The 19417-nt window shown below is 52.0% G+C and overlaps 1 protein-coding gene across 1 annotated transcript; it reads left to right on the top strand.

The window, feature by feature from the left end:
• Nucleotides 1-6839: 6839 nt before the first annotated feature.
• Nucleotides 6840-19417, top strand: TIMM17A (translocase of inner mitochondrial membrane 17A). Its single transcript, XM_064472127.1, has 6 exons — nt 6840-6945; nt 11150-11249; nt 13442-13505; nt 16601-16729; nt 17120-17230; nt 19093-19417. The coding sequence occupies exons 1-6, from the start codon at nt 6920-6922 to the stop codon at nt 19161-19163; spliced, it is 501 nt and encodes a 166-aa protein (XP_064328197.1). The 5' UTR covers nt 6840-6919; the 3' UTR covers nt 19164-19417.

Here is a 19417-nt window from a genome sequence, read left to right as displayed (position 1 = left end):
CCGTGCACAGCATTTCGCACCCAGCTATGCTGCCAACCGCCTCCTTTTTTCTTCATCCTTTATCATCCTCCCAGGATTTACTGCCTGCTCTCAGGCCTCTCTCTTTGCTAGTCCAAACAAGCAGCGCTTTGGTCTTCTGTAAAATAGGCTCTTGTAAGATTTTCCTTGTCAGACTAATTACCTTCTCTGCCTGTCTCCCTGGCTCAGATCCCGCCCCGAACACAGGCACAGGGTGCTCCAGGTGAGTCTCCCTGTGCCTTGTCTTACAAACTAGACATCCCCCATCTTAACGGGAAATGCACATTCTCGCTGCATTCTAGGATTTCATTTATCTCCAGCATCGCAGCTCCTGCTCATAGCCTTCCTATGATTCACCAGAACCACTGAGATTTTTTCCAGAGTGTAGAAGAAACGGTTGGTTTTAGTTTCCAAGCGCATAACCTTAAACACTGCTGTCTTCAATTTCATCCCGTTTCATTCCACCACTTCTATCTCCCTGATATCATGACCCTTGTCTTGGTGCTCACTTGCACCAAGGACTATGAGGGACATGGTCACCCCCTTCACCTTCTTCTGGGCCCAGCCCTGTCAGACTCTTCCCCTTCCCTCACCCCAAAACTGCCGTGGCTGCAACAGCACTGAATGCAACAGGAACCAGAGAGAATTTAGCGTATCGGTGTCTATTTAGTGCCTTCTTTTCCCACAGAAGCCAAAGGAGTGTCTTGCTTGTTCCACCTTACTACAGCCCTGGAGCTCTGTAACGTGGCTGCTTTTCAGGATACACAGTTCAAAACGTCTTATCACTGCGTCTTCTGGAAGAGAAATTTGAGTTAACAGAGGCCAGGGATGGAAGAAATGGCCAAATGCCTGGTACTTCTACCCGGTGCCGCTGTGCGCAGTCACCAGGAGCACACGGCAAGTGCTCGTAGGAAGTAAGCTACAGACTGGCAGCTCAGTCCCCAGCTGGAGAGGGGACAAAAAAAAAGGCAGTGAGGAGTCACAGCTGCGTGTCTCCCTCTTCCAGGAAAAATCCAGGCTCCCTCAAGTGTGCCACCCCTGGCTCCAGGGACAGGGCACGTGGACAGCCCCAGGGACAATCTGTAATGTTAAACCAGAGACAGAACCTTTCCACTGGCGAGTAAAACCTGGAATTGTGTGTCTGCCTTTCCTTCACTACTCCTTCCCGTGTTTTAAATCAGTTTTCAACAGAATAAAATCCCTATCGACACCTCGACTGGGTCTCTGTTTTGTTGCTCCTGAATCTTGGCTCCTGTGAGGAGAAGCACCGGACACCGAGTTCCCTGAGAAGCTGTAAACGTGACCTGGGAGGCTGCGAGTTTCTCCTGAAGCATCACACGTGCTCCCCTGCTCTGGGAGCCCACGTCTGCTGGGCCCTCCTCCACCGAGCTGCAGAGCTGGCTGTGGCGCTCCCTCATTAGCAGAAAAGCCGGGAGACAAGCAGGGGTCACCCTAAACTTGTCCTGGTTTATAGTGGATGGTCTTACTGGAATTTACCCTGGCTGTTACACGTCTCTTTTGAAATGGGGATATTAGCGCAGCTCTGACTGCACCGTATTCCACAGAGTTCCAGTGCTGTAAGAAAGAAAACAACAGAAAGAGGATCTAGGGAAGAAAGAAAAATTTCACCCCAGAGTAAGAGGAGCTCTGGATATGTCTGCTCTGGCTGCTCTTCCATGGGCCACCAGCAACTGGGACCCCCGGGCCTCGCTCCGCAGCCAGCTCCAGCCACTGCGGGCTTGACGCTGGCCCTGGGAAGCTGCGCCCGTCGGGAGAGCGTGGCGCGGCACAGCGCGGTGCGGTTTGGCGCAGAGGAGCTCCTGGCAGCTCCGGATCCCGGCCGAGGCTCTGTCAGTCGCTGCATTTAACAGGATCCCCATCTCCATAGCAACTGGGCACCTTGGAGGCACTAATGAATATTTCTGCACAACACTCCTTTGAAACACAGCAACGTGATTAGCTGCATCTCAGAGATAAGGCACTGAGAGAAAGTCAGATTAAATACCTTTTCCAGGTGAGCATACAGGGTCTTTGGCAGAGCTGGGAAAGCTTTCTGTGCCTCCCTCTCCCGTGCCACTACCTAGGATTGTCTGTCTTTATCTTTTCCTATTAGGTGATAAATGACAACCAAAAAATGGAATGGATTCCTCTAATCTGTTTTATTTCCCTTTCCTTCAGAGCCTGCAGGAGGAAAGGTTAAACACACTCATTTTTTTTCTTATTGTGTAAGATATTCCTTGAGAAAGCAAGCGACATCTCCCTGCCTGGCTGGGACACGCGGCTGCTCTGGAACATGTTGCTCCCATGGCCAGTGAGAGAAACCGCTTCTCTCCCAAACCCAATGCAACTTCACCCAAACTCCCACTCTGCAAAACACCTGCCTCTGCAGAGCGAGGGAAGTGGGGAGAAGGCATTCTATATCAGGAAAGGAACCGGATCCTGGCCGCAGGGAAATTCAGAAAACCCCAGAAAGTCCTTGAGCACCTTCCCGCAGCCTGCCCCAGGGTGCCCCAGTGCCCCCAGCTGAGCTACTGGACATCCCTGTGGTGACTTTGGCCACTGCAACTCAAGCATCACATGGGCTCGGCAGGGAGTTTCACAAGCTCTCCCACAGCTTGTGAAAGGGATGAGCAGAGTGACCGTTCGGCCTGATAGAATTAACCTGCTGCTCCTCAGGGGAACGGACAAGGGCTACAATGCCCTGCGGGGAAGGACTTGGGGGTGCTGGTGGGTGAAGAGCTGCACACGAGCCAACAACGTGTGCTCGGAGCCCAGAAGCCGGCCGTGCCCTGGGCTGCATCCCCGGCAGCGCGGGCAGTGGGGCGAGGGAGGGGGTCCTGCCCCCCTGCCCCGCTCTGTGAGACCCCCCCGCAGCGCCGCCTCCAGCTCGGGGCTCCTCAGCGCGGGACAGACACGGGGCTGCTGGAGCGGGGCCAGAGGGGGCACAGAAATGCTCCGGGGGCTGGAGCCCCTCTGCTGCGAGGCCGGGCTGGGAGAGCTGGGGTTGTTCAGCTGGAGAAGAGAAGGCTGCGGGGAGACCTTATTGCGGCCTCCCAGCGCTTAAAGCGGGGCTGTATGAAGGGTGGGGGTGACCTCTTTAGCAAGGGCTGCTGTGACAGGACAAGGGGTGGTGGTTTTAAACTAAAGGAGGATAGATTTAAACTGGTTATAAGGAAGAAATTTTTTATGATGAGGGTGGTGAAACCCTGTCCCAGGTTGCCCCAAGAGGTGGTCGATGCCCCATCCCTGGAAACATCCAAGGTCAGGCTGGACGGGGCTCTGAGCAACCTGGTCTGGTTGAAGATGTCCCTGATCACTGCAGGGGCTGGACTAGATGGCCCCTAAAGGTCCCTTCCGACCAAAACCATTCTGTGATTCCATGATTCTACCACAAGAAATTGCCACCCCAAGGAGGGTCAGACCAGTGTGGGACCAGTCACAGCAGTAACAGGACAGGAGAGTGGAAAGGTCTGCTCCCAGGCTCAGCCAGGCTGGGATGAGGCTGAGGTTTTCCACTCTTCCCATCTCCCCTCCTTCGCCAAAGCAGAAGCCACAATACCACCTTCTGGTAACGTCCATTACTGCATCGCCCTCTGCTCCCATCCTGCCTTAAGTAAGGACAAACATGCCATCACTGCACTCACACCATGAAGGCTTACATTCACAAGGAGTCTTTTAAAGCCTTTGAAAACAGCAAATTAAAGCAGGTGGAGCATTTCAGCTCCTTTCCATTGCTTCAGCCCATGATTTATTAGAGCAATTAAGTGCCTTGGTGCACAATCCGCATCGCCTGTTGCAACCGAATGATTTACCACCCTTTCAAGAGAGCACAGTGTGTAAGGTTAAATTAGGAGTGTGAAAAGAATAAGCAGTTTACAACTTGGAGCGTTTGCAAACATGTGGGGAAAGGCTTCAGGGGCTTCACAGGCTGCCCTGGTGTTTGCTGCCAGCACAGAGACTAATTCTCCCTGGAGAACTGCCCTCTCGCAGGCACCGTCTCTTGAGGGTCCCTGAAAGCCCAGCTCTCGCCTGCACTGCCCAGCCCACAGGAGCATCCCCAAGGACACCCCGAGGTCAGCCTGGCTGATTCAGCGGTGCCAGGAGTGAGGCAGGTGCCGCTCCTGAGCATCTCGGCTGCTCCGGTGGGATGGATGCCCGCAGCACAGGCACGCCACCCCTCGCCACCTCCTTGGCCACCGGGCAGGCGTCCTCCTCCAGCTCAGCCGGGTACTGTCAGACATCTTCATTTCCACTTCCAGGGTGCTCACGACACTTGCCGCTGGGATGCATTTGCAAGGTGCAGACCAGATGGGTTGTGGGGTGATTGGCTGCCTGAAGCCTCAAGGATTGGCAGGGCTGACTCAGATTTCCTCACGCTTTTACTGCAGGCGCTACTTCCTAGAGGGATAAACAAAAGCTGCTTTGTGGGTCAGGCCTCAGTCAGAGGGCCATGATGTGAGCCTAGCCCTGATGCATCTGAATCTTGCTGATGGTGCAATCACCAACCGTATGAAGTTTAACAAGGGCAAGTGCTGGATTTTGCCCCTGGGGCACGGCAGCCCTGGCTGTACAGACAGCCTGGGGAACGAGAGGCTGAAGACCAGCTCTGCAGGGACCTGGGGTTTCTGGTCGATGGCAGGTTGAACATGAGCCAACAGCGTGCCCTGGCAGCCCAGAGGGCCAGCCGTGCCCCGGGGGGCACCGAGCCCTGCATCGCAGCCGGGCGAGGGCGGGGGGATTGTCCCGCTCTGCCCCGCGCTGGGGCGGCCTCACCTCGAGCGCTGTGGGCAGTGTTGGGTGCCGCAGGACATTGAGGGTATAAAGCTACTGGAGAGTGTCCCGAGAAGGGCCATGAAGTTGATGAAGGGTTTAGAGGGGAAACTGTACAAGGAGCGACTGAAGTCCCTTGGTTTTTCAGTCTGGAGAAGAGGAGGCTGAGGGCAGCCCTCATGGTGCTCTGCAGCTTCCTCACGAGGGGAGGAGGAGGGGCAGGCACTGGTCTCTTCTCTCTGGTGACCAACGACAGGACCCAAGGGTGATACTGTAAAAGACGGCTAAAATAACTCTCTAAGACTCAATTTTGAAGTTTTAGAAAGCAGGCATTCTTTTATTACAGTGCCAAATGCACAGGGGATAATTCCTCCTAGCGTGCTCACCTGTTGGAGTTCATTTTGGCATTTATACATGACAGTTAACACACCACACTTATCTAACACATAATCATTGACTTGACTGAGCATTCTCTTCTTCCATTGATCTGTATCTTCTTCACTTATATGTAAAGCTGTAGTGTGATTTTAATTCACTGTCCATGCTCAAGAGGAGTGTGTGTGGGGTCAGTCCTTTTGTCCCTCAGTTGAGCCGATGGTCGCAATATTCCCCTGCCGGAATTACCTTTCCCGCAGTTCTACGCTTCAGTGCCTTCTGGGCCAAGTTGTTCCCTTCTATCACTGTTGATGGATCTGTGGCCTTCCCTTATCTTCATGGCCTTCTTTGTAGCAGGATGTTTCCACTGTCAGTCCTTGAACTTCTACTGATTTGTATTCTTTTAAGAGTTTCATGTCAATGCAGCATTCATTGTCAATACCTTCCTCTCTGGCCTCAGCGTTATTAAAATTCTCAGGTGTTAGTTTTCATTCCTAACTGTGATCTTTTTGCAGATGACACCAAGCTGGGTGGAAGTGTCGATCTGCTCGAGGGCAGGAAGGCTCTGCAGAGGGACCTGGACAGGCTGGATCGTTGGGCCAGAGCCAACAGTATGAGATTCAACAACGCCAAGGGCCGGGTCCTGCCCTTGGGTCACACCAACCCCAGGCAGCGCCCCAGGCCTGGGGCAGAGGGGCTGGGAAGTGCCCGGCGGAGAAGGCCCTGGGGGTGCTGGCTGACAGCCGGCTGGGCATGAGCCAGCAGTGCCCGGGTGGCCAAGGAGGCCACCAGCCCCCGGGCTTGTGCCAGCGCTGGTGTGGCCAGCAGGGGCCGGGCAGGGATGGGGCCCCTGTGCTCGGCCCTGGGGAGGCCCCACCTCGAATGCTGGGCTCAGGTTTGGGCCCCTCGGGACAAGAAGGGCCTTGAGGGGCTGGAGCGTGTCCAGAGAAGGGCAGCGGGGCTGGGGCAGGGTCTGGAGCACAAGTGTGCTGGGGGGCGGCTGAGGGGGCTGGGGGGGTTTAGCCTGGAGAAGGGGGGGCTGAGGGGAGCCCTTCTCGCTCTCTGCAGCTGCCTGAGAGGGGCTGGAGTGAGGGGGGGGTTGGTCTCTGCTCCCAGGTCACCAGTGACAGGACGAGAGGGAACGGCCTCAGGCTGCGTCAGGGGAGGTTTAGGCTGGATATTAGGAAAAACTTCTTCACCAAAAGGGCTGTCAGACACTGGCACAGGCTGCCCAGGAAGGTGGCTGAGCCTCCATCCCTGGAGGTATTTAAAAGAAGGGTAGACGTGGTGCTTGAGGATATGGTTTAGTGGTGGACTTGGCAGGGATAGGTTAGTGTTGGACTCGATGATCTTAAGGGTCTTTTCCAACCTTAATGATTCTATGATTCTACGATTCTTTCTTAGTTACTAATAACTCCTGGGCTATTCCATTTCATTCAAGAATAATATATATATACACATACACATTTGAGGCAGCAATTCTGGTGCATTGGCTGGGTTTAAGTTAAGCTCATGCTGCCAGGACAGGGGCCGGTGGACGCACCCGGGCACAACGGCCTCACAGCCGGCACCCCACGGGCCACCCCTCAGCTCGGGGCGGGGCGGGGCGGGGCGGGAGTGCACTGCGCATGCGCCCTCGGAGCGGCGCCACGCTTTCCTTCACTCCCCTCCACCTTAGTCCCGCCCTCCGCGCCTATTGGCCGTGGCGGGGAGGAGGTGAGCCAATCGCGCGGCGAGGGCGGTGGCGGTCGGGAAGATGGAGGAGTACGCGCGTGAGCCCTGGTGAGCGGCGTCGCGGCGGCCGTGAGGGGCGGCGGGAGCGGGGCGGGCCGGGCCGGCGGACAGAGGGACGACCGGACGTACGGACAGACAGAGGGGCCCCGGGGCCGCTCCCAGGGCCGCCCCCGGCCGGGGTGTGTGTGTGTGTGGTTGTGTGACCTTGGCCAGGCCCCTCCGAGAGAGCGGCGGCGGGGTAGGCCGGGCCGCGCCGCCCGAGGGGCCGCCCCGGGGCCCGGGGGCCGCCGAGGCCCCGCCGGTACCGGGTCCGGCGGAGTCTCCCTGAGGGACTGGGAGCGGGGGTGGGTACCGGCGTGGCGGCTGGGCCTGCGCCTGGGCCCCGGCGGGGCTGCGGCCCCTGGGACAGGCTCCCCGCTCCGGCGGGGCTGCGGCCCCCTGTGTCCCTCGGCTCCCGGTGACCCTGGCCCTCTCCTCCCCCCGCTTCCACGGGGCAGGAGCACCCCGGGGCCGGCCGCCCAGGCAGCCCCACCGCCAAACCCCGTCCCGTTTCAGCTGTGTCTTTGTAAGCGTTTGGGATGCCAACAAAATAAATGTTATGTATTGGTCGCTGTGGGCTCCAGATAACCTCACTCTTTTTAGCAAGGCCATGCAATAAGGACGGTCTGCTGCGAAGCTGTAGGGGGACTGTCGGGGTCCCCGGGCTGGCTGGTCCCGTTTTACTGCTGGTCACCCTGTTATCTCTCCCCCGCAGCGATATGGGGGGGTTTCACCCCCCGGGAGTTGCCGTTCCTGGGAGCAGCGTGTCCTCACTGGAAGGCGACGCTGTAGGACCTGGAGAAGAGAAGACTAAGGGGGATTTTGTCAATACTTATAAATATCTGAAGGGTGGGTGTCAAGAGGATGGGGCTGGACTCTTTTCAGTGGTGCCCAATGACAGGCCAAGGGGCAACAGGCACAAGTTGGAACATGGGAAGTTCCACCTGAATATGTGGAAATACTTCTTTATTTTCAGGGTGCCAGAGCAGCGGCACAGGCTGCCCAGAGAGGCTGTGGGGTCCCTTCCCTGGAGACATTCACACCCTACCTGGACGCAGTCCTGTGCCCCCTGCTCTGGGTGTGCCTGCTCAAGCAGGGGGTTGGGCAGGATGATCTCCAGAGGTCCCTTCCAACCCCTGCCAGCCTGGGATTCTGTGACCTGGCTGTAACTTGCATCGCAGTTCCCTTCGTTAGGAGCGTGGGTCTCATTGTGTAGGCTTGTCTGCGCTGGGAAAGCTCTGAGCAGCTGATGGTCAGGCCATTGGGGCTGGCACGTCATGACGGCTCGATGATGAGGATGAAGTGCTGCCCTGTCTAGAGCCAAGCTGGTGCCAGGCTGGCGCCCTGCTGAACCATTGGTGCTGAGACGAGGCAGCTCTGTTCATTTAAAACATGGTACCCTCTGACTCTGGTGGTTCTGTAGCGGTTAGGATCGCTGCTGGCAGCTGTGGAGCTCAGAGGGATGCCTCACCACCACCCCCCCCCCCCAAGAGCTCTCAGACAGTCAGAGCTGGCATGGCACCCACCTCTTTCTTCGCTCCGCTGGCCCTGCCTGCGACCCCCTCTTCTTTTATGGAGCCAGGCAGTGCTGAGGCACCACAGCTCCCTCTGGGCATGTGTCTGAGGTGTGGGGTATCCTCAGCCTCTCTGGTCAGCACAGCTGGTGTGTGGCTGCCCCAGGTCCCTGGCGTAAGCAAAGCCCTGGCCTCTGCTCTCCTCATCTCTAAGCCATCTTGGTTGCCACAGGTGTAGGAATCTAACCTCATCTTGCAGTGAGCACATCATCTCCCCACAGGGAGGGGTCCCCTTAAAGTCAGGGAAACAATTAACAGTAACATTAAACTTGTAGATAAGTGCCAAATTAATAATGGAGTAATCTGTTCTCTTCCGATTCTCTCCTCTGCTGAGGCCAAGCACTGCCAGGGACTGTGGGGTGTTTTGTATCGGCTTTCAGATGCACGCAGGAGTTGAAAGGAGCTGACATATGAAATGGCTTTGCTGGCATCAAAGATGTTTTCTTGTTTAAAAGCTGCTCCTGTGGAGGGTAGTTTAAAAGGAAAATTAAGAACCCCAAAGGTAACAGCTAATGAGTTTGACATCTCAAGTAGGGTTCAAGATGGAAAAAAATCTAGGAAAGCATTCCGTGATTGGGGTCTAATTAAGGAAACTTCTGTAAAGAACAGTCATGATTTGCTAAATTGGAATTCTTTGACCTTGTGGGTAAAGGAAGACCACTTTACATAATCTATTTAGATTTCCGAAAGCCTTTTAACAAGATCACTGTTAGCAAGCTAATGAAGGAGGAGATTTGTGATGAGATGTTTTATTCATAACAGAGTAGATCAAAATCTGGACAGGAGACGTGGAGAAGAACAAAGCAACAAAAAAAAAAGCCCTGAGAAGAAAGGCTTAGTCGCTTTTAATCTTGACATCTCTGACAACAGTGCGCCTGTAACCTTTTCCTGATCATTATACAGAGGAAATAGGGGAAGGAAAATAAAATGTGAAATGGGGCTAAATTATTTAATTTAGTCTAAGCTAGAGGGGGTTTGTGAGGAATATGAGAAGAAAGCATGTTACAGGCAGAGCAATGAAAAAGAAGGGTGATGCGTGGTGGGGTGACGTGCAGTCCTTCCACTGTTCTCTGAACCAGCGTGGGTTTGGGACCTGGATGTCGCTGTCACCAGGGAGGATCAGCGCTGGCGTTTGGGTGGGGTCCCGGTGCCTTTGGAACAGCCAAGCGATGCCAAGACGCAAAAGCAGAGCAAGAGAACGATGTCATGTGTGCAAACAAGCAATTTGCCTTCGTTTGGAAGGCGTGCAGAGCTGGCTGCGCTCTCATTAAAGCGACTGCGGAGGTAGGGAGAGCTTCAGAAATAGGTCACATAATTGAGGAGCCTGTAGGAGGGGGGATGGCAAATTTTAGACTTTTTTTTTTTTTTTTGAGAAGAAAAAAACCCTGTGAGAAAATACAAAGTACAGCAAGGGGTCCAGGGGAGAGTGATGATGTTTGTTGCTCCTTACAGCAGAAGAGCATTAGCATATGCTGTGGCAGATTCAAAATGGATCAATGAAGATGTATTCTGAGGTGCAGGATCTGGGTGCTGTAGGGAGTTATCTAGAACAGAAATGTGAAATTCAGGGTGAAATCCCAAACACACATCGATGCTCCTGTCTGTGGTTTGGTAATGTGAACACTGAGCTTGCTGCAGTGTTCAGTTTTGTGGCCCTGCGTGCTGCTGTAGTCTGTTTTTTGCGAGGTTTGCTGATTATTGCCAGTGCAGGAGCTATAACCATCTGAGTTTTTGGCTTCTGCTGTAAGATTTAGATATAAGATGAAAGAAACAAAACAACTTTGTTATTTTATGCTTCAAAATTACCAGCAGTGGCAACAGAGGTTAATAGCAGGTTAGTGCTCACCGAGTGTAGGAGTTCAGTTTAGTGGCAGAGGGGTGGAAGGCTCTAGTGCTTGGCAGCAGTTTTGAACCCCAAATTAAAGCTCATCTCACCGGTGTTGAAAGTGTTTCCTGTGAGGAGGGCGCTCGTTCTGTGGCAAAGCTTTTGCTTACTGGTTGGAAACACTGGACGCCACATGTTGTTGGAGGCAGGAGTTGTGGCCTCCTGGACCTCTGACTAGGTCTGTGTTTTGTTTGAATGAACTTCAAAGGTCCAGGATGCGGCAGGAAAAACCTCTTCAGTTTAACAAAAGATGACTTTGAAGCCTCCCATTTAAATAACCAGAACTAATGAAAAGCATGGATAATTCAGAAAAGTGGTGTTTTGTGCCAGCTGTGAAGTGAGCCTCCTGGAATTTGCCACCTAAGTTTTCTGTATGTCAGGATGAAAATGAGAACAATAAACATAAAGCCATTTACACTCTGTAAGTAGGGGAGAGCTGGAAGTCTGCAGAATTTTTCCACGATGGAAATACGTCTTTCTGCCTTGTGTGAGTTGTTCGGGCAATTCTTCTGTCTAATTGATGCTTACCGCTCTTGGGAGGCGGGTTGGCAAACTCTCGGCAAAAGTTGAGTTTCTTTTGCTGTAATATTACCTGTCCGTGCATTCTGTTGATGTCTGTTCGGCAAGCTGGATGTGAGACAGGCTTGATCTTCACTCCAGTTACACTCAGTGCGTGAGCGGTGGGTCCGTGACGGTTACTTGCATGGTTTAACATGATAGAATTTAGTATTTTCACCTTTATTTTTCCTTATAGTCCCTGGAGGATAGTAGATGACTGCGGAGGCGCTTTCACGATGGGAGCGATAGGAGGTGGCATCTTCCAAGCTATCAAGGGATTCAGAAATTCCCCAGTGGTAAGTAAAATCACTTGAGAGAGCGTTCAGAGCGCAGTCCTCCGTCCGTCAGCAGTGAATCTGGCCAGCGGCAGGTAAAGGAGAAGAAACCCCTGTGGGACTGATTAACGGCCTGTGTGTTGTTAATCCAAAGCAGGAGGGTACCTCGGGGACCGGCTCAGGATCCAGACGGGGCCTTTGCCTTCCTGGGTGAAAGCTGTGCTTTCTCTGTTTGATCTGACGGCAGCGGTGGGACGCCAGTGGCCGGCTGCCCTCCCTCACTGAGGGACATCTCCCTCGGGGCGGCGAGCGGAGACTGGGTCCATCTCGGCACCAGCCACTGGCTCTGTCTGCACGTAAAGACGTGAAGCCTGGGCTGTTCTTCCTCTTCTGGCCTACTCCTCTCCCTTTCTTTTAAGAAATGGAAAGACTCAAAGCAAGAATCTTTTTGTCCTTCAGATTTATACTAGGGGGGATTATTTTTCTTTTATTTAATGATTAATATATTTTATCAGCTGGATTTTTTATAGGCTTTGTTTAAATCCAGCAGCGTATGTAAACATGAAAGTTGAAGTTTAGCCGATGCAACTCATTTAAGATACTTCCGCTTTCAGGATTTCTGCTGCAAAATTTTTACTCTAAGCCTGTTGTAGAGACATTTGTTAAAATAAGATCCTATTTCTACTTGAACATTTGTTTTAAAACATTTCTCTGGCTTAGGATAAAAGGGGGTTTTGTTGTGTGGTTTTTAGTGTTACTCTGTGACAATGTTTGCCTCAAATATCTCAGTTTGAGGTAAGTTTTGTAAGTAACTGTTTCCAAACCAGTCAATCCTTTTCAAGTTAAGTGTCTGCAGGATCTATCTGCTTAAATGCGTTCTTAATTTTGCATAAGAGTTATTAAATAAACCAGTCTGCACTTGTGAGCGCTTGTACCAAAAATAAAACTCGGGTTTATTGTTGTGGTTTAGCCCCAGTCAGCAGCTCAGCCCCACGCCGCAGCTCGCTCGCTGCCCCCAACCCGGTGGGACGGGGGAGAGTCGGAAGAGCAAAAGTAAGATCACTCATGGGTTGAGATAAGAACAGTTTAATAATTAAAATAGTGGTAGTAATAATGGTAATGAGAATAATGATGGTGGTGATAATAATATAATAAAAAGGAAACTAGCAAGAGAGAAATGAAACCCAGAGGAAAAAAAAGGGGAAAAAACCCCACAAACCCACAAGTGCTGCAACCGCTCACCACCCGCCGACTGATGCCACCAGTCCCCGAGCCGCGATTGCTGCTTCCCCCGGCCAGCTCCCCCCAGTTAACACACTGGGCATGGCATCATGTGATATGGAACATCCCTTTGGCCAGTTTGGATCAGCTGCCTTGGCTGTGCCCCCTCCCCTCCCGGCTCCTTGTGCCCCCGGCAGAGCATGGGAGGCTGGAAAAGTCCTTGCCTAGTGTAAGCGCTGCTCAGCAGCAACTGAACATCCCGGTGTTATCAACAATATTCTCATCCTAAATCCAAACCGTGGCACTGCACCAGCTACAGGGAAGAGAATTAACTCTGTCCCAGCCCAAACCGTGACAGTTTGTGTTCATTAAATCTTCTTAAGGTGTGGGAAAATGTGTAGTCATAATTCCGCAGGGTCCCAGATGACGTGCTTAGTGTTACACTCGGGAAGGCTCAGCACTACCTTTAGAAACTGAATTGCTTCTCTGAGCTGAGACTGAGCTGATGGGCCAAGGACTAAATGCTCCTCGTGACCAGCAGGAAGGACTAAATTTGGGACAACTAGTGAGATGTGCTGCTGCCCGGAGCCGCCTGATGCTGCTGTTTGCTCCGCGTGTGTCCTGTGTGCAAACTGTGTCAAGTGACCGGGCATCGGAATGGAACAAAGAAATGAAACGTGAAAAATAAATAACACTTGTCTTGCTAAAAGTGTTACTTTAAATGTCTCGTTCCATCCCCACTAGGCCACTCAAACAAACTTGAACTCAAGTTGTTTAATGCCTGATGGCTGTAATTCATTTCTGTAGTTGACAGGTGTGTTGTAAGGGAGCGATAAATGCTGAAGTATGTGTAAAATGCCGTTTCTGTCAGCTCCTGGTCCCGGCTGTTGAAGGAGCTTAGAAATAAGTCGGGCCTGTGGCAGGTTTTTGCTATATACAGTCAGATTGGCTGTAAGGCTTCACTCTTTTAACTGTCATTTCTTTTATTGTAGGGTGTAAACCACCGGCTGCGGGGAAGTTTGACAGCTATTAAAACAAGAGCTCCGCAACTGGGAGGTAATTAATGCTATATTGTTGTTGCAGTCAGTTGACTCTTGGTAGATAACCAAGTTTGGGAACGTAACGCGGTACGAGTGCAGTGACACCTGAGCTGTGGGCCAGCTGGGTTTCAGGGTGTTTGTTAGTCCAAGTGATGAGTAAATGTTATGACGCATCCAGAATTAGTTTGGTGCAGAGGAAGCGTGCTTGTGTTCATGGAGTAACAAGCCAGGGTGTCACAGTTTAGCCCCAGCCAGCAACCAAGCCCCATTCAGCCGCTCGCTCGCTCCCTCGTGGTGGGATGGGGGAGAGAATTGGAAGAGTAGAAGTGAGGAAACTCATGGGGTGGGATAAAGACAGTTTAACAGGTAAAGCAAAAGCTGTGCGTGGAAGCAAAGCAGACCAAGGAATTCATTCCCTCCTCCCCACGGGCAGGCGGGGCTCAGCCATCCCCAGGAGAGCAGGGCTCCATCGCGCCTAACGGTGACTGGGGAAGACAAACGCCATCACTGCCAACATGCCCCCTTCCTCCTCCTCCCCCAGCTCGTGCTGAGCACGATGCCGCACGGTGTGGGACAGCCCCGGGGTCAGCTGGGGTCACCACCCCAGCTGTGTCCCCTCCCAGCTCCTTGTGCCCCTGGTAGAGCGTGGGGAGCTGGAAAAGTCCTTGACTAGTGTAAGCGCTACTTAGCAACAACTAAAACATCTCCGCATTATCACCACTGTTTCCACCCCAAATCCAAACCATAGCCCCATGCTGGCTACTACAAAGAAAATTAACCCTATCCCAGCTGAAACCAGGACAGTATCCACCTCTTATTCCACACCATTTTCGCCATGCTCAGGTCCCATACTATCCAATACAACCCCATTAACCACCATTCCCCTTCTCATCCTTTGACAAAATACAGATATCATTTATCATTCCCTTAACCTATGGACCACCCCTGTAAAATGTCTGTAGAGGGTCCACAAAATGTCCATTGAGCTCATTCAGTCCATGACTTTGGGCTCCGTCTGCTGCGGTGGTCACTCAGGGCAGGAGAGGTGGGGTGTTGCGTGGAGTTACGGGGCACCGAAGCCAGCTCAGGCTGGGTCACTGCTGCGCTTGCACTGCTTCTGGTAAGGCTTGTCCTCCGTTGCTTCAGGTGGTTTCTGCTATATTAACGCCCATAACATGCGACTCAGACCACAGGTTACAACAATTTAAAGGTAGAACCGTCACAATCTCCACCTCTGGCCCCTTTGGGACAGGTTGTGGGTTTTAACATTGCAGTGAACTCCCGGCATTGCTGCCAGCCTGGCCAGCAACAAGGGGTTTCTGCTACAGCAATTGCCATAACATGTAACTTGGATCCCAGGCTATGACAGTTTAAAGGTATTTCTATCACAATCTAGCTACTACAAAGAAAAATAACTCTATCCCAGCTGAAACCAGGACACAGGGTTAATCATTTTGTCATATTTTAAGCAGCAGAGTCGCCTGGCAGCTTGTGCTTTGTGTGCAGGGTCTTAAACTAAACAAAATTGGCCCAATTAAAAGAAACAATGAAAACTGGAGAAACAATGAAGTGGAGGGGTGGGTCCGGGCAGGATTTCAGGCGGTTCCCTGGGGCCAGCTAGGTAAATTTCAGTTGTTTTTGCGAAGTGACTTTTGTGCGTAAGTGTAAAAAATCATAAAACCGTGGCCTGAGTCAAAATGACGTCGTGACCTCTCAAAGGCCGCGTGCTGCTCCGTGCCGTTCTGCCAGGCACGTGGAGCCAGTGTGTTACAGGAGAAAACGGGAGGGTGGTGCTGAGCGGGGAAGCGCCGGCTGCAGCAGAGCTGCCTGAAGGAGCCGGCGCCGCGGACTGAAGAGGCTCCGTGGCTGCAGCCTGCGGTGGCTGTGCGCCGAGGGAGGCGCCTCCTGGTTTCCAGCTGGTGTTAAGCCGGTATAAAGCCTTAAGGCGCCTCGAATTAAGGAAGGCTGAACTTACTCTAAACAGTAGTTTTCCCAAAATGAGTCTGGAGGTCAATATTTATTTTAATTTTTAATACGCATTATTGTTAAAGGACGTGGTTTAGCCCCAGTTAGTAACTGAGCCCCATGCAGCCACTCGCTCACTGCCCCTGCCCTGGTGGGAGCGGGGAGAGAATTGGAAGAGCAAAAGTAAGATCACTTATGGGTTCAGATAAGAACAGTTTAATAATTAAAATAAAACAAAAATATTAATAATAATTTAAAAATGGAAAGGAAAAATAATGAGAGAGAGACACAAAACCTGGGGAGGGGAAAAATACCCAACCAGACAAAAAGTGCTGCAGCCGCTCACCACCCGCCGACCGATGCCACCGGTCCACAAACCACGGTCGCTGCCTCCCCTGGCCAGCTCCCCCCAGTTAACACACTGGGCATGGCATCATGTGATATGGATCAGCTGCCTTGGCTGTGCCCCCTCCCCTCCCGGCTCCTTGTGCCCCCGGCAGAGCATGGGAGGCTGGAAAAGTCCTTGCCTAGTGTAAGCGCTGCTCAGCAGCAACTGAACATCCCGGTGTTATCAACAATATTCTCATCCTAAATCCAAACCGCGGCACTGCACCAGCTACAGGGAAGAGAATTAACTCTGTCCCAGCTCACACCGTGACAAATTCAGAATTTGCATTCTGAAAACTTGCATTCTCTTTGCATCTGCCGTACGATGGCGACCGGCACCGATCCTCTGAGATGCCAGGAGCAGGTTAGGGTGAGGTGCGAAATTACCCTGCGTCATTCTCTGTGAGGAGGTAGGTTTAAAAAGTGAAAGCCATGAAAGTTCCCTGAGCTTTTTAATTTATCCTTATCTTACTCTTTATCCTTTATTAGGATGGAAGTTCCATTATAACCACTGTTTGATAGGCCGCCTGTCATTAAATATAAATCAGTAAGATTATAAAATGTGTCTATGTGTAATATGTGCATCACCTGGCAAGTTGAGAGTTTTTCTCAGTATTGATTTTAACCTGTTGTTGGCTCTTTGTGGGTTGGAATATGGAAGCAAGCACACGAATACTGCACCGTGTCTTGACTGTCCGGCTGCGGCGTGGCTGGTTTGTCTGCTTCCTCTCAACTGGTTTGGCTTTTTGTTTTTACCAGGTAGCTTTGCTGTCTGGGGAGGTCTCTTCTCCATGATTGACTGCAGTATGGTCAGAATGAGAGGGAAGGAAGATCCGTGGAATTCAATCACAAGCGGAGCCCTGACTGGAGCCATATTAGCTGCAAGAAGTAAGAAACTGAGCACTGGGGAGGACGTTAATTAAAAACTTCTGATTTTAAATGTACTGTACTCACCGTTATAGTGAAGGAGCAGTCTGCAGTACCCAAACTGGAATTTACTTTCTAAGAGAAATTAAAAGATAATCTGAAACTTTTGTCCCGTGCTTATGGAAGTGATGATTATGTTCTCAGACGTTAGTGGTGTTCCTTTGCTTCCTTGGGGAAGGGGGAGTTGCCCAGTAATTATCCTTTTACTGGTGATGCTCATGAAGCTTAATGGATGCAAAATTACTGCTTCTGAGTCTGCTTATAGGAGAGATTATACCTAAAGAGAGCTCTAATATGCAAAGTGATGCACCAAAGAAGTAAAAAGTCTTGTTTTGTGCTTTTTGTTTTCAGATGGACCTGTTGCCATGGTTGGATCTGCTGCGATGGGAGGAATTCTCCTGGCTTTAATTGAAGGAGCTGGTATTCTGTTGACAAGATTTGCCTCCACACAGTTTCCAAACGGTAAGGAGCCAGCAGGCCGTGGTATCGCAAGGCTTTTATCGTGCAGGCTTTACTAATGCACCTCTTCAGTCATCGGTTTTATCGCAGAGTGAATGTACTCTGCCAGCTTCTGAGGCTGTAGAAAGTCAAGGAGGAACCGCGCGTTGCCGACGAGACAAGAGTTTCCTGAGCTCCTTCCCGCTGGGCGACTGGAGGCTGCGTGGCTGAGAGCAGGGACGGCCCCGCTGCCCACCTGGCCCCTGGCGCAGCCTCCGGACCCGGCGGGCCGTGGCAGCAGGGTTGAGGGAGGAGCAAGAGGGGTGGTGCCGGCAGCCTGCGGTCTGCGGGCAGCCCTGGTGCGAAGAGGTGATAAAGAGCAGCCGGCAGATACAGATAACAGATTTCGAAGAGAGGGGATGGTGGTGGCAGCAGTTTTTTTCTAAACTGCTTCAAAAAATAAATCCATTTTTTTTTCCTTAAGTAAAACGCAAGCTGAGGTGTCAGTTAGCCGAGTCAGTAGCTGTTTGTGTCAATCCTTACCTGTGCAAAATACTTCATACCTCTGTCGCCCCATTTTGTTTTGGGAGGAATACAGACAAAACCACCAGTGTTGAAAGGATTAGTAACAAGCCACCAATTCCTGAGAGGCTTCCTCTCTTGGGTTTGTTCACTGACATTCTTTGTTCAGTCTAAATTATAACAGTTTCTGTTCTTAATACAAAGACATTTTAAAATTAGTCTGCTTTAGAGAAGGGGTATCATCTGTCTGTTACCATTTACTCCCTCTAGAAGTGGCGTGCGCTAAAGGTATTGCTTCCCTCCAGCAGAACGTCGGTGAGAGGAGTCGGGAGGCCGACTCCACAATGGTCTGTTCCGTTTCACTGCCTTGCTTTATTGTCGGGCACGTTACCGTGGTTAAACCTTTACAGAGTGGCTAAGTTCAACTGAAGGGCAATAAGGCAGAGGCTTCCAGCTCCTTTAGGTGACTGAAAATGTTTCTCTCTTGCTGCATTAATAAAGGAGATAAAATTGTGGTCCTTGTTGGACAGAGGCTCTCGTCAGTGCGTGAAGCTCTCAAACTTCTCCGAATGAAAGGAAATCAAATATAAGCTGACCCTGAGCCAGCACCGGGCCCTTGGGGCCAAGGGGGCCAGCGGTGCCCTGGGGGGCATGGAAAGGCGTGTGGGCAGCAGGGCGAGGGAGGTTCTCCTCCCCCTCTGCTCTGCCCTGGTGAGGCCACATCTGGGGTGCTGCGGCCAGTTCTGGGCCCTCCAGTTCAAGAAGGGCAGGGAACTGCTGGAGCAAGGCCAGCGCAGAGCTGCCAAGGGGATCAGGGGCTGGAGCATCTCCCTTGTGAGGAAAGGCTGAGAGACCTGGGTCTGTTCAGCCTGGAGAAGAGAAGGCTGAGGGGGGTCTCATCAGTGCCTATAAATATCTGAAGGGTGGGTGTCAGGGGGATGGGGCCGGGCTCTTTTCAGTGGTGCCCAACGCCAGGCCAAGGGGCCACGGGCACAAGCTGGAACACGGGAAGCTCCCCCTGAACATGGGGACAAACCCCTTCCCTGTGCGGGTGCCGGAGCAGGGGCACAGGCTGCCCAGAGAGGCTGTGGGGTCCCTTCCCTGGAGACATTCACCCCCCGCCTGGACGCGGCCCTGTGCCCCTGCTCTGGGGGTGCCTGCTCACGCAGGGGTGGGACGGGGTGAGCTCCAGAGGTGCCTCTCGACCCCCGCCAGTCTGGGACTCTGTGATCCTGTAAAATCTGGCTTCATTTTTAGAGGGGATTTGTATTAAAAATGCTGTGAATGCATTTCATTGTTAGTGGGAAGAATCTCTCGTCCTCTGGTGTTTATTATTTGCCTTTTTTCTCTTGCTGTATTCCCAGGCCCTCAGTTTTCAGATGACCCCTCCCAGCTGCAGCCCTCTCCATTCGGCGACTACAGACAATACCAGTGATCATCCCCATTCTCCTGGTTCACCTTGTACCTGAGCTGTGATGTAAAACGCTGGAGGACGGCGACACGGTATGTCTACACCAGTGGCAGCCTCTTACACAAACCATGCCACGAGGACCTTCAGCTCTTTTCCGGGTAAAGCTGCCCAGGAGAACTTTTAGAAGATGACAAATCTATTTATTCGTGATAGATTCCATTGCTGTAACGTTAATACATGTCTGATAGAATACACGGAGGTTTAAGACAAGGACCAAA

This window comes from Phalacrocorax carbo, chromosome 23, assembly GCF_963921805.1.
Source record: "Phalacrocorax carbo chromosome 23, bPhaCar2.1, whole genome shotgun sequence".
Taxonomy (NCBI): domain Eukaryota; kingdom Metazoa; phylum Chordata; class Aves; order Suliformes; family Phalacrocoracidae; genus Phalacrocorax; species Phalacrocorax carbo.
This window is presented reverse-complemented; position numbering and strand designations above follow the sequence as displayed.